Here is a 14,918-nt window from a genome sequence, read left to right on the forward strand (position 1 = left end):
GAGGGAGAGTGGGGTTGGCAGCAGCTACAATGAGAAAGGGAGAGTGGGGTTAGCAGCAGCTACAATGAGAGGGAGAGTGGGGTTGGCAGCAGCTACAATGAGAGAGGGAGAGTGGGGTTAGCAGCAGCTACAATGAGAGGGAGAGTGGGGTTGGCAGCAGCTACAATGAGAGGGAGAGTGGGGTTGGCAGCAGCTACAATGAGAGAGGGAGAGTGGGGTTGGCAGCAGCTACAATGAGAGAGGGAGAGTGGGGTTAGCAGCAGCTACAATTAGAGAGGGAGAGTGGGGTTAGCAGCAGCTACAATGAGAGAGGGAGAGTGGGGTTAGCAGCAGCTACAATGAGAGAGGGAGAGTGGGGTTAGCAGCAGCTACAATGAGAGAGGGAGAGTGGGGTTGGCAGCAGCTACAATGAGAGAGGGAGAGTGGGGTTAGCAGCAGCTACAATTAGAGAGGGAGAGTGGGGTTGGCAGCAGCTACAATGAGAGAGGGAGAGTGGTGTTGGCAGCAGCTACAATTAGAGAGGGAGAGTGGGGTTGGCAGCAGCTACAATTAGAGAGGTAGAGTGGGGTTGGCAGCAGCTACAATGAGAGAGGGAGAGTGGGGTTAGCAGCAGCTACAATGAGAGAGGGAGAGTGGGGTTAGCAGCAGCTACAATTAGAGAGGGAGAGTGGGGTTGGCAGCAGCTACAATGAGAGAGGGAGAGTGGTGTTGGCAGCAGCTACAATTAGAGAGGGAGAGTGGGGTTGGCAGCAGCTACAATTAGAGAGGTAGAGTGGGGTTGGCAGCAGCTACAATGAGAGAGGAGAGTGGGGTTAGCAGCAGCTACAATTAGAGAGGAGAGTGGGGTTAGCAGCAGCTACAATTAGAGAGGGAGAGTGGGGTTGGCAGCAGCTACAATGAGAGGGAGAGAGTGGGGTTGGCAGCAGCTACAATTAGAGAGGGAGAGTGGGGTTGGCAGCAGCTACAATGAGAGAGGGAGAGTGGGGTTGGCAGCAGCTACAATGAGAGAGGTAGAGTGGGGTTGGCAGCAGCTACAATGAGAGAGGGAGAGTGGGGTTGGCAGCAGCTACAATGAGAGAGGGAGAGTGGGGTTGGCAGCAGCTACAATTAGAGAGGGAGAGTGGGGTTGGCAGCAGCTACAATTAGAGAGGGAGAGTGGGGTTGGCAGCAGCTACAATGAGAGAGGGAGAGTGGGGTTAGCAGCAGCTACAATGAGAGGGAGAGAGTGGGGTTGGCAGCAGCTACAATTAGAGAGGGAGAGTGGGGTTGGCAGCAGCTACAATGAGAGAGGGAGAGTGGTGTTGGTAGCAGCTACAATTAGAGAGGGAGAGTGGGGTTGGCAGCAGCTACAATTAGAGAGGGAGAGTGGGGTTAGCAGCAGCTACAATGAGAGAGGGAGAGTGGGGTTGGCAGCAGCTACAATGAGAGAGGGAGAGTGAGGTTCGCAGCAGCTACAATGAGAGAGGGAGAGTGAGGTTAGCAGCAGCTACAATGAGAGAGGGAGAGTGGGGGCTGGAAATGGAATGGGACTGAGTGATGGATTGAGGAAGCTTATATGAAAGAGGCAGAGAGACAAAAAGTAAGAAAGAGAGAGAGTCTATAGAGAACAGGGTCAGGGTACCTGACTGCAGTCACACACACATTATTAGTCCCTCTACCTGGGCTCTGCTACACACATACACACACACAGACACACATTTTTAGTCCCTCTACCTGGGCTCTGCTACACACATACACACACACACATTATTAGTCCCTCTACCTGGGCTCTGCTACACACATACACACACACACAGACACACATTATTAGTCCGTCTACCTGGGCTCTGCTACACACATACACACACACATTATTAGTCCCTCTACCTGGGCTCTGCTACACACACACAGACACACATTATTAGTCCCTCTACCTGGGCTCTGCTACACACATACACACACACATTATTAGTCCCTCTACCTGGGCTCTGCTACACACATACACACACACACAGACACACATTATTAGTCCCTCTACCTGGGCTCTGCTACACACATACACACACATACACACACACAAACACATACACCCGGAACACCAACCCACAGCCCAGCTGTAACCATGGAAAAATCATCACTCACACACTCTTTCTCTTGCTACTACGTGAGAAAAGGGTTACTGTTACTCCACTGAGTCACCACATGATACACACTCTGACCCAGTGTTTGTGTGGTCATCCTCAGGGTTCTCGGGGAACTGTATAGGCTGTGGAGAGAAGGGTTTTCGCTACTTCACAGAATTCTCCAACCACATCAACCTGAAGCTGAGCACCCAGCCGAAGAAACAGAAGCACTTAAAGTACCATCTGTACAGGAACAACCAGGGACAGCTGGTCAGAGGGGCTGCTATCTGCTGGAAGGGCCTCGGTAAGACGGCAGGGGGATCCTCTGCATTAACTGCAGACTCGTACATTTCCTCAGTGAAAACAATATACTTAATTTTTTCAACCTTTATTTAACTAGACAAGTCAGTTAAGAACAAATTGTTTTTTACAATGATGGCCTATCCCTGCCAAACCCTAACCTAACCCGGACAACGCTGGGCCAATTGTGCACCGCCCTATGGGACTCCAAATCCCATCCGGTTGTAATACAGCCTGGAATCAAACCAGGGCCTGTAGTGACGCCTCTAGCACTGAGATGTAGTGTCCTAGACCACTGCGCCACTTAGGAGCTGAGCGAATTTCAAATAGGCTTTTTACCAAATGACTGTACGACCGACCACGTATTCACCCTGCACACGCTAATTGCACAAGTAAACAAACCAAAATAAAGGCCATCTTCTCATGCTTTGTGGATTTTTGACTCAATTTGGCTCAAGGGTCTGCTATACAAATTGATGGAAAGGGGTGTTGGGGGGGGAAACATACAACATTATAAAATCCATGTACATAAACAACAAGTATGTGATTAAAAATGGCAGAAAACACACATTTCTTTCCACAGGGCCGTGGGGTGAGACATGGATGCATCTTAAACCCCACCCTCTTCAGCATATGTATTAATGAATTGGAAAGAGCACTAGAACAGTCTGCAGCACCTGGCCCAGACCTGGGCCCTGAGAGTAAATCTTAGTTTGACAAAAATAATTGAGACTTATATCCTCTGTGTACAACGTAAAACAGCAAATTATGCATGCATAGAAGATTTAAGCTGATACCTGCTAATTATCAAAATCCAGAAAATAGCTGTTACATTTTACAACCACCTAAATGGAAGCGATTCCCAAACCTTCCATAACAAAGTCATCACCTACAGAGAAATTAACCTGGAGAAGAGCCCCCTAAGCAAACTGGTCCGGAGGCTCTGTTAACAAACACAAGCCCCAGGACAGCAACACAATTAGACCCAACCAAAACATGAGAAAACAAAAAGATAATTACTTGACACATTGGAAAGAATTAACAAAAAAACTGAGCAAACTAGAATGCTATTTAGCCCTAAACAGAGAGTACACAGTGGCAGAATACCTAATACTGACCCAAACGTAAGAGGAACGTTTGACTATGTACGGACTCAGTGAGCATAGCCTTGCTATTGAGAAAGGCTGCCATAGGTAGACCTGGCTATCAAGAGAAGACAGGCTATGTGCACACTGCCAACAAAATGAGGTGGAACCTGAGCTGCACTTCCTAACCTCCTACCAAATCTATGGCCATATTAGAGACACATATTCCCTTCAGATTACACAGACCCACAAATAATTTGAAAAGGGCAACCTTGAAGTGAAGAACAAACACCATTATAAATACATCCCATATTTATGATTATTTGTTTTCTTTAACTACTTGCATGTCGTTACAACACTGTATATAGACATAATATGACATTTGAAATATCTTTATTCTTTTGGAACTTCTGTGAGTGTAATGTTTACTGTTCATTTGATTGTTTATTTCACTATCGTTTATTATCTATTTCACTTCCTTGGCAATGTAAACATATGTTTCCCATGCCAATAACGCCCCTTGAATTGAGAGAGAGAGAGAGAGAGAGAGAGAGAGAGAAAGATTAGAGAGAGAGAGAGAGATTAGAGAGAGAGATTAGAGAGAGAGAGATTAGAGAGAGAGAGAGAGAGAGATTAGAGAGAGAGATTAGAGAGAGAGAGAGAGAGAGATTAGAGAGAGATTAGAGAGAGAGAGATGGAGAGAGAGAGAGATTAGAGAGAGATTAGAGAGAGAGATTAGAGAGAGAGAGATTAGAGAGAGAAATTAGAGAGAGAGAGAGAGAGATTGGAGAGAGATTAGAGAGAGAGAGAGAAATTAGAGAAAGATTAGAGAGAGAGAGATTAGAGAGAGAGAAGTGAGAGAGATTAGAGAGAGAGAGAGAGAGAGAGAGAGAGAAAGATTAGAGAGAGAGAGAGAAAGATTAGAGAGAGAGTTTATATCAGTGGTTAACGCTCTCCTGTGTTTCTATGCTGTAATTTTGTAGACAGGGCTTGTCTGGGGGAGGTGTATTTAGGAGGGGAGGGATCTGTGACCCTACCTGTCTTTACAGGTGTGGAGGGCAGAGGTCTGGGGTCAGGGTTTAGGACAGGGGTCAGAGGGTAAATAGGAGTCAGAGCCTGTGGCTAGACTTACTGTGTTACTGATTAAGCCTGTGATGTTTCATAGGACAGAGACAGTTAGTCCAGCTACTGAACAGGAAGTGGGTTTGGGATGAGTTTCAGAGCTACAGTACAGTAACTAGAGTAGACCTTACATTAACATGTTAGTACCATTTACATTATCATAATCACAGGAGTGAGTCTAGTGCTCTTATTAGAAGAAAAAAAACATTAGTTCTCTCAAATTAGTATTGTGTGTTACTGTATTGTCGATTGTATTGTATACTGTCGATTCTGTCTTTTCAGAGAGCAGAGGGAGACAGACAACGCAGCCCAACGCCTCTGACGGGCATGTAACCTCAGACGATCACTTCCCCAACCCAGCAGTCACCGCTCACCCTGCACACACACCCGGGAACTACACAGGTACACACACACACAAATACACACACATACTCACAGACATGCCCACACACACACATACCGTGCACACACTCACATAAATCCACCCTCCACACACACACACATACTATGTAAGTGTCTGCTAGATTACCATTGTTGTTGTTTTTCGCTCCTCTAGCCAGTTTCCCTTTAGAACCCATTGCCCCTCCTCCCCTGGGCAACGGGAGCCACATCCCCCTATCCCAGAATCCTCTGCCCCAGACTCCCATACTGTCGAAAGGACCTGGGAGACCCACAGTTATAGGTAACCCGTGTGTGTGTGTGTGTGTGTGTGTGTGTGTGTGTGTGTGTGTGTGTGTGTGTGTGTGTGTGCGTACAGACATGTCGTGCATGTGTTTCTATACTTGTATGCATGTTTGTTTATGTATCATTATGAAGGCGTACAACATAGAATGACATATTCATTCTAGAATCTTTATGGGGTAGGAGGCATGCCTTTAAATGTGTGTGTTATCATTGTAGCCTCCCCTCCCCTTTCTCTCATCTTCCCACCTCCCCCTGAAAGGGAGAGCTTCTGTCTTTTATCAGTCTAAAGTACCCAGTAGGAGACGGCTGTATTGTGTGCGTGGGCCCCTGTTGTTACGACCCCCTTTCATTCAGCAACACTTCCCCACTAAAAGTCTACCTCTCTCTTTTCTCTGCCCCTTCCTCCCTCTATCCCCGAGCTCAATAAAAGCAGGGCAGTAAAAAGTAATTATCTTTCAATTCAATTGAAAGGGCTTTATTGGCATGGGAAACATGTTTACATTGCCAAAGCAAGTGGAATAGATAATAAACAAAAGTGAAATAAACAATCAGAAATTAACAGTAAATATTACAATGACAAAAGTTTCAAAATAATAGACTTTCTGTCTTTCTCTTTCCCTCTTTCCCTCTTTCTTTCCCCCTTTCTCTCTTCCCTTTCTCTCTTTCCCTCTCTCTCTTTCCCTCTCTCTCTTTCCCTCACTCTCTCTTTCCCACTCTCTCTTTCCCTCACTCTCTCTTTCCCTCACTCTCTCTTTCCCTCTCTCTCTTTCCCTCACTCTCTCTTTCCCTCTCTCTCTTTCCCCCTCTCTCTTTCCCTCACTCTCTCTTTCCGGCCGTCTCATTCTCAGTCTTAGTTGTAAAGTTGAAGGTTTCCTTCCTGCCACTCTGGGTTTTGATAGGGGTGTTTCAACACGTGGGCCCGTTGGTCTTTGTCTCTGTTGCTGCATAAGAAGAGAGCAGGCAGAGTGGTGAGGGAAGACAGGATGTATAGAGGGGAAGAGGAGGAGCTGGTTAATGTATAACAAAGACCATGCTATCTTTATGATCAATACTCAGCTACAGTTTAGTGGCTGGCTGACTGGCTGGTTGACTGATTGGCTGGCTGGCTGGTTGACTGGCTGGTTGACTGGCTGGTTGACTGATTGGCTGGCTGGCTGGTTGACTGGCTGGTTGATTGATTGGCTGGCTGGCTGGTTGACTGACTGTCTGGCTGGCTGGTTGACTGGCTGGCTGGTTGACTGGCTGGCTGGCTGACTGACTGGCTGGCTGGCTGGTTGACTGGCTAGCTGGTTGACTGGCTGGCTGGTTGACTGGCTGGCTGGCTGGCTAGCTGGTTGATTGATTGGCTGGTTGACTGGCTGGCTGGTGGACTGACTGGCTGGCTGGCTGGTTGACTGGCTAGCTGGTTGACTGGCTGGCTGGTTGACTGGCTGGTTGACTGGCTGGCTGGCTAGCTGGTTGACTGGCTGGCTGGTTGACTGACTGGCTAGCTGGCTGGTTGACTGGCTAGCTGGTTGACTGGCTGGCTGGCTGGCTGGTTGACTGGCTAGCTGGTTGACTGACTGGCTGGTTGACTGGCTGGCTGGCTGGTTGGTTGGTTGGTTGGTTGGTTGACTGAATGAATGAACAAAAAAAGAAAGAAAGAAAGTGAAACAGAATTTAGGGTGCCGTATGATATAATGAATGAATGTCAGCTGTTCTTCAAGAGGACATCATTCTGTGCTTTCTGAAACATCCCCCACACCCAATACATACATAACAATGTGTTGCTTGTCCTGTCAGGTACACTCAATACGGGACCACTTAAAAAGAGACACAGAGGCTGGTCTCCTGCTGGGGCTGAGTCTGCTGTGAAGACCCCCCTATCTTCCTCCTCCTCTTCCTCATCACTCACCAATTGGACCAAACCAGGTAGGAGAGCTCAGAGAGAGAGAGAGAGAGAGAGAGAGAGAGAGAGCTTGTGTGTGTGTGTGTGTGTGTGTTTGCGCGTACGTGTGTGTCTTCTACAGGGTGTAGTTACCACTGTATCAGTCTTCTATAGGGTGTAGTTACCACTGAATCAGTCTTCTACAGGGTGTAGATACCACTGAATCAGTCTTCTACAGGGTGTAGTTACCACTGAATCAGTCTTCTACAGGGTGTAGTTACCACTGAATCAGTCTTCTACAGGGTGTAGTTACCACTGTATCAGTCTTCTATAGGGTGTAGTTACCACTGAATCAGTCTTCTACAGGGTGTAGTTACCACTGAATCAGTCTTCTACAGGGTGTAATTACCACTGAATCAGTCTTCTACAGGGTGTAGTTACCACCGTATCAGTCTTCTACAGGGTGTAGTTACCACCGTATCAGTCTTCTACAGGGTGTAGTTACCACTGAATCAGTCTTCTACAGGGTGTAGTTACCACTGAATCAGTCTTCTACAGGGTGTAGTTACCACTGTATCAGTGTCTCTCTTCTTTTTTGCTACGTACTGTGTTCCTGCGTCCACAGACAATGCCCCTGCAGTGAGTCTGTCCCAGGGGTCCTCCAACTCCCCCTCTCCTCCCGGGCCGTCTGTCACAGTGCCTGATCAGCTGCTACACACCTGCAGACTCCAGCCAATCATCTTCAGTGGTCAGACTGAGTGTGTGTGTGTGTGTGTGTGTGTGTGTGTGTGTGTGTTTGTGTGTGTGTGTGTGTGTGTGTGTGTGTGTGTGTGTGTGTTGTTCCTGTACCTCAGTGACATTAAATGCAAGATTGCAACAAAACTCAGCAAACACTGTAGCCCTTGAGGACTGGAGTCTGTCTGTCTATCTCTCTGTCGCTCAACCACCCCTTCACCTCAATCTGTTACTCCAACTGTCTGTCTGTCTGTCTGTCTGTCTGTCTCTCTCTCAACCACCCCTTCACCTCAATCAGTTACTCCACCTGTCTGTCTGTCTGTCTGTCTGTCTCTCTCTCTCTCTCTTTGTCGCTCAACCACCCCTTCACCTCAATCTGTTACTCCACCTGTCTGTCTGTCTGTCTGTCTGTCTGTCTCTCAACCACCCCTTCACCTCAATCTGTTACTCCACCTGTCTCTCTCTCAACCACACCTTCACCTCAATCTGTTACTCCACCTGTCTGTCTGTCTGTCTGTCTGTCTGTCTGTCTCTCTCTCTCTCTCTCTGTCGCTCAACCACCCCTTCACCTCAATCTGTTACTCCACCTGTCTGTCTGTCTGTCTGTCTCTCTCTCAACCACCCCTTCACCTCAATCAGTTACTCCACCTGTCTGTCTGTCTGTCTGTCTGTCTGTCTGTCTGTCTGTCTGTCTGTCTGTCTGTCTGTCTGTCTGTCTGTCTGTCTCTCTCTCTCTCTCAACCACCCCTTCACCTCAATCTGCTACTCCACCTGTCTGTCTGTCTGTCTGTCTCTCTCTCTCAACCACCCCTTCACCTCAATCTACTACTCCACCTGTCTGTCTGTCTGTCTGTCTGTCTGTCTGTCTGTCTGTCTGTCTCTCAACCACCCCTTCACCTCAATCTTTTACTCCACCTGTCTGTCTGTCTGTCTGTCTCTGTCTTTCTTGCTCTCAACCACCCCTTCACCTCAATCTGTTACTCCACCTGTCTGTCTGTGTCTCTCTCTCTCTCAACCACCCCTTCACCTCAATCAGTTACTCCACCTGTCTGTCTGTCTGTCTGTCTGTCTGTATGTCTGTCTCTCTCTCTCTCTCTCTCTCTCTCAACCACCCCTTCACCTCAATCTGCTACTCCACCTGTCTGTCTGTCTGTCTGTCTGTCTGTCTGTCTGTCTGTCTGTCTGTCTCTCTCTCTCTCTCTCTCTGTCGCTCAACCACCCCTTCACCTCAATCTGTTACTCCACCTGTCTGTCTGTCTGTCTGTCTGTCTGTCTGTCTGTCTGTCTGTCTGTCTGTCTGTCTGTCTCTGTCTTTCTTGCTCTCAACCACCCCTTCACCTCAATCTGTTACTCCACCTGTCTGTCTGTGTCTCTCTCTCTCTCAACCACCCCTTCACCTCAATCTGTTACTCCACCTGTGTGTGTGACCTGTGTGTGTGACCTGTGTGTGTGACCCGTGTGTGTGACCTGTGTGTGTGGCCTGTGTGTGTGAGCTGGGTGTGTGACCTGTGTGTGTGACCTGTGTGTGTGAGCTGGGTGTGTGACATGTGTGTATGACCCTTGTGTGTGACCCGTGTGTGTGACCCGTGTGTGTTTTGTCTCCGGTCCCAGGTCATGGCAGCCTACCTCGGCTGAGTGGTAAGGTGTCTGATGTGCAGGTCAGTTCCCTGCTCCAGAGCTGCTATCAGAACTGCCAGGCTCTGCCCAGGGTCTACCAACACTACGGACCCTCTCCCATACAGCCCCTGTCTGTAGAGATGCAGATACTACTCACTGTGTACTACCTGGTGCAACTAGGTGAGAGAGAGAGAGAAGGCCATCTGTAACGCTTCAGCGACACAGATTGAATAGCACCCTAAATTGTGCAGAATGTACTATTACATTGAGACAGTGTGAAAAAACCTAGTTAGTAATACCTGGTTAATGTCGTGTCCCTGCAGGTCCAGACCAGGTCCTGCTGATTGAGGACCTGGAGCAGATCTTCATGCGTTCCTGGAGAGAGTCCCACCTCAGTGAGATCCACCAGTACCAGCAGCCCCAGCCTGGCCTCTCCCTCCCCCAGGCTCCCTACACCCTGCCTGGGCTTCCACTGCCCCAGGCCCAGCTTGGCCTCTCCCTCCCCCAGGCTCCCTACACCCTGCCTGGGCTTCCACTGCCCCAGGCCCAGCCTGGCCTCTCCCTCCCCCAGGTTCCCTACACCCTGCCTGGGCTTCCACTGCCCCAGGCCCAGCCTGGCCTCTCCCTCCCCCAGGTTCCCTACACCCTGCCTGGGCTTCCACTGCCCCAGGCCCAGCCTGGCCTCTCCCTCCCCCAGGCTCCCTACACCCTGCCTGGGCTTCCACTGCCCCAGGCCCAGTCCCTCACCCCCTCCCAGCTGCCCTGGCTGGCCAACCTGGCAGCCTCGTCATGTGGGGAGGGAGTGGTGGTTCTGGGGGAGAAGGTCTCGATGGCTCTAGGGCTGTCTGACACCTTCAGTAGGCTGATGGAGGGACAGCTGGCTCATACCAACTATGTGGTCATCATCTGTACAGGCAAGGGACAGGAGACAGAGTCTTGCATGGTGGTGACAGGTGTGGGTGTAGAGAGATTGGGAGGGGGGGTGTCATTTTTTTTGTGGGTTCCTTTGTCTGTAAGTGAACTGTGTGTGTGTGTGTGTGTGTGTGTGTGTGTGTGTGTGTGTTGTAGGTCAACACCAGTGTCGTGCCCTGACTGAGGGGATGTTCAGTCTCAGTGATAGTCTGAGAGAGATCAGTCAACAGCTGTCCTCTGGCATGACCCAGGAGCTCACTACCTTCTGCAACTCTCTGGGACCTGGTGAGTGAGTGAGTGAGTGAGTGAGTGAGTGAGTGAGTGAGTGAGTGAGTGAGTGAGTGAGTGAGTGAGTGAGTGAGTGAGTGAGTGAGTGAGTGAGTGAGTGAGTGAGTGAGTGAGTGAGTGAGTGAGTGAGAAGGGGGGGTGGAGAGAGAGAGAGAGAAAGAGACACAGAAACACAGAGAGAGAGAGACACAGAGAGAGAGCGACAGAATGAGAGCGAGAGACATACCTGACCACTGTGACTGACCCAAACTTAAGGAAAGCTTTGACTATGTACAGACTTAGTGAGCATAGCCTTGCTATTGAGAAAGGCCGCCGTAGGCAGACCTGGCTCTCAAGAGAAGACAGGCTATGTGCTCACTGCCCACAAAATGAGGTAGAAACTGAGCTACACTTTGTCACGTTCGTCGTCCTCCTCTGATGAGGAGTAAGAGAGATCGGACCAATTTGCAGCGTGGTAAGAGTCCATTTTAATAAGACAAACTGAACACTACAAAAATACAAAATAACAAAGTGAAACAAACGAAACAGTCCCGTGTGGAAACAAACACTAACACGGAAAATAATCACCCACAACTCAAAAGTGAAACCAGGCTACCTAAGTATGGTTCTCAATCAGGGACAACGATAAACAGCTGCCTCTGATTGAGAACCATACCAGGCCAAACACAGAAATCCCAAAACATAGAAAAAGGAACATAGACAACCCACCCAACTCACACCCTGACCATACTAAAACAAAGACATAACAAAAGAACTAAGGTCAGAATGTGACACACTTCCTAACCTTCTGCCAAATGTATGACCATATTAGAGACACATATTTCCACACAGACCCACAAAGAATTCAAAAACAAACCCAATTTTGATATACTCCCATATCTACTGGGTGAAATACCACAGTGTGACATCACAGCAGCAAGATGTGTGACCTGTTGCCACAAGAAAAGGTCAACCAGTGAAGAACAAACACCATTGTAAATACAACCCATATTTATGTTTCTTTATTTCCCCTTTTGTACTTTAACTATTTGCACATCATTATAACACTGTATAAATACATAATATGACATTTGAAATGTCTTTATTCTTTTGGAACTTCTGTGAGTGTAATGTTTACTGTTAATTTTTATTGTTTATTTATCTTTTGTTTATTATCTACTTCACTTGCTTTGGCAATGTTACGTAATATATGTTTCCCATGCCAATAAAGCCCTTCGAATTGAATTGAGACAGAATGAGCTAGTGAGAAAGAGAAAGAGAGAGAGAGATATGGTGTGTTTGTGTATATTTACACATTATACTAATGGTTTGGATTTACTGTATCTCTGTGTGTGTGTGTGTGTGTGTGTGTGTGTGTGTGTGTGTGTGTGTGTGTGTGTGTGTGTGTGTGTGTGTGTGTGTGTGTGTGTGTGTGTGTGTGTGTGTCAGAAGGTGATGTAGATGTGTTGCTGGAGAGTGCTGCTGTGGAGAACAGGAGCCAATTGACCCCCCTGTCCATCAGTCAGGAGTGTACAAAAGACAGCAGGCCCGTAGACAGACAGACGGACAGAGCTACAGGCATCCCCAAAGAGCCAGCCAGAGACACACACACAGACAGAGCAGAGAGCCCCAAGGACTCCTGCTCAGGTGAGACACACGCACTGATCAGGAAATGTTTGTAGTCTGACTGAGCTACATACTGTATGTGTGTGTTGAATTGAATTTGTGTCTGTGTGTGATTTTGTGTCCGTGCTTGCGCATAGATGCTTTGTGTGTATACATTGTGTCTAATAAGTGTGTTTCCACGTGTGTGTGTGTGTGTGTAGAGTACCGTGTGGAGTGGCGGGAGGTGCGGCCCATCCAGTTGGTGGTAGCCAGGAAGCTGCTGTCCCATGTGTGTGTAGAGTACCGTGTGGAGTGGCGGGAGGTGCGGCCCATCCAGTTGGTGGTAGCCAGGAAGCTGCTGTCCCATGTGTGTGTAGAGTACCGTGTAGAGTGGCGGGAGGTGCGGCCCATCCAGTTGGCGGTAGCCAGGAAGCTGCTGTCCCATGTGTGTGTAGAGTACCGTGTGGAGTGGCGGGAGGTGCGGCCCATCCAGTTGGTGGTAGCCAGGAAGCTGCTGTCCCATGTGTGTGTAGAGTACCGTGTGGAGTGGCGGGAGGTGCGGCCCATCCAGTTGGTGGTAGCCAGGAAGCTGCTGTCCCATGTGTGTGCCATCGCTGACTCCAGCACTCAGAACCTGGACCTGGGCTCCTTCGACAGGGTCCTCTTCCTCATCTGTGTCCCTCCATCTGAGGTCACCTTCCAACAGACTGTACTGCATCTCTGGAACTCAGGTAACTGTCCCTCCTCTCTTCCCTCCTCCTCTCTTACCTCGTCTTTATCCTCCTCTCTTCCCTCCTCCCCTCTTACCTCGTCTTTATCCTCCTCTCTTCACTCCGCCTCTCTTACCTCGTCTTTATCCTCCTCTCTTCCCTCCTCTCTTACCTTGTCTTTATCCTCCTCTCTTCCCTCCTCCTCTCTTACCTCGTCTTTATCCTCCTCTCTTCCCTCCGCCTCTCTTACCTCGTCTTTATTCTCCTCTCTTCCCTCCTCTCTTACCTCGTCTTTATCCTCCTCTCTTCCCTCCTCCTCTCTTACCTCGTCTTTATCCTCCTCTCTTCCCTCCTCCTCTCTTACCTCGTCTTTATCCTCCTCTCTTCCCTCCTCCTCTCTTACCTCTTCTTTATCCTCCTTTCTTACCTCGTCTTTATCTTCCTCTCTTCCCTTCTCCTCTCTTACCTTGTCTTTATCCTCCTCTCTTACCTCATCTTTATCTTCCTCTCTTACCTCATCTTTATCTTCCTCTCTTACCTCGTCTTTATCCTCCTCTCTTACCTCGTCTTTATCCTCCTCTCTTACCTCGTCTTTATCCTCCTCTCTTACCTCGTCTTTATCCTCCTCTCTTACCTCGTCTTTATCCTCCTCTCTTACCTCGTCTTTATCCTCCTCTCTTACCTCGTCTTTCTCCTCCTCTCTTACCTCGTCTTTATCCTCCTCTCTTACCTCGTCTTTATCTTCCTCTCTTACCTCGTCTTTATCTTCCTCTCTTACCTCATCTTTATCCTCCTCTCTTCCCTCCGCCTCTCTTACCTCGTCTTTCTCCTCCTCTCTTATCTCGTCTTTATCCTCCTCTCTTACCTCGTCTTTATCTTCCTCTCTTACCTCGTCTTTATCCTCCTCTCTTCCCTCCGCCTCTCTTACCTCGTCTTTATCCTCCTCTCTTCCCTCCGCCTATCTTACCTCGTCTTTATCCTCCTCTCTTACCTCGTCTTTCTCCTCCTCTCTTACCTCGTCTTTATCCTCCTCTCTTACCTCGTCTTTATCTTCCTCTCTTACCTCGTCTTTATCTTCCTCTCTTACCTCATCTTTATCCTCCTCTCTTCCCTCCGCCTCTCTTACCTCGTCTTTATCCTCCTCTCTTCCCTCCGTCTCTCTTACCTCGTCTTTATCCTCCTCTCTTCCCTCCGCCTATCTTACCTCGTCTTTATCCTCCTCTCTTACCTCATCTTTCTCCTCCTCTCTTACCTCGTCTTTATCCTCCTCTCTTACCTCGTCTTTATCTTCCTCTCTTACCTCGTCTTTATCTTCCTCTCTTACCTCGTCTTTATCCTCCTCTCTTCCCTCCTCCTCTCTTACCTCGTCTTTATCCTCCTCTCTTACCTCGTCTTCATCCTCCTCTCTTACCTCGTCTTTCTCCTCTTCTGTTTCTTTTACTTCTATTCCACAGACTTCTCTTCTTCTTTCTTTTACTTTTGTTTTTTTATATAATTATTTATTACAAAAAACACAAGGAAGGGGTAACATTAGCCTGTCTAGGACACGCGTTCCGCTAACGGACCCCCCCCAACATTCCGCTGAAAAGGCAGCGTGGGAATCAGCTTCCCTCAGCCCATACCAACCCTCAGCTTCCCTCAGCCCATCCCAACCCTCAGCTTCCCTCAGCCCATGTCAACCCTCAGCTTCCCTCAGCCCATACCAACCCTCAGCTTCCCTCAGCCCATACCAACCCTCAGCTTCCCTCAGCCCATCCCAACCCTCAGCATCCCTCAGCCCATCCCAACCCTCAGCTTCCCTCAGCCCATACCAACCCTCAGCTTCCCTCAGCCCATACCAACCCTCAGCTTCCCTCAGCCCATACCAACCCTCAGCTTCCCTCAGCCCATACCAACCCTCAGCATCCCTCAG

At 48.7% G+C, this 14,918-nt stretch overlaps 1 protein-coding gene across 1 annotated transcript in view; it reads left to right on the top strand.

Moving 5' to 3' along the window:
• Positions 1-14,918, top strand: part of LOC115121223 (protein GREB1-like) — a 64,712-nt gene that overhangs the window by 26,660 nt on the left and 23,134 nt on the right. The window contains exons 5-14 of the mRNA XM_065004293.1: positions 2,224-2,406; positions 4,892-5,011; positions 5,166-5,291; positions 7,076-7,204; positions 7,786-7,908; positions 9,507-9,692; positions 9,836-10,465; positions 10,581-10,709; positions 12,141-12,338; positions 12,518-13,027. Of these exons, the coding sequence (XP_064860365.1) occupies positions 2,224-2,406; positions 4,892-5,011; positions 5,166-5,291; positions 7,076-7,204; positions 7,786-7,908; positions 9,507-9,692; positions 9,836-10,465; positions 10,581-10,709; positions 12,141-12,338; positions 12,518-13,027 (2,334 nt within the window). The remainder of the gene's footprint in view (positions 1-2,223; positions 2,407-4,891; positions 5,012-5,165; positions 5,292-7,075; positions 7,205-7,785; positions 7,909-9,506; positions 9,693-9,835; positions 10,466-10,580; positions 10,710-12,140; positions 12,339-12,517; positions 13,028-14,918) is intronic.

The sequence above is a fragment of the Oncorhynchus nerka genome, linkage group LG18 (genome assembly GCF_034236695.1).
Source record: "Oncorhynchus nerka isolate Pitt River linkage group LG18, Oner_Uvic_2.0, whole genome shotgun sequence".
NCBI classification, from domain to species: Eukaryota; Metazoa; Chordata; class Actinopteri; order Salmoniformes; family Salmonidae; genus Oncorhynchus; species Oncorhynchus nerka.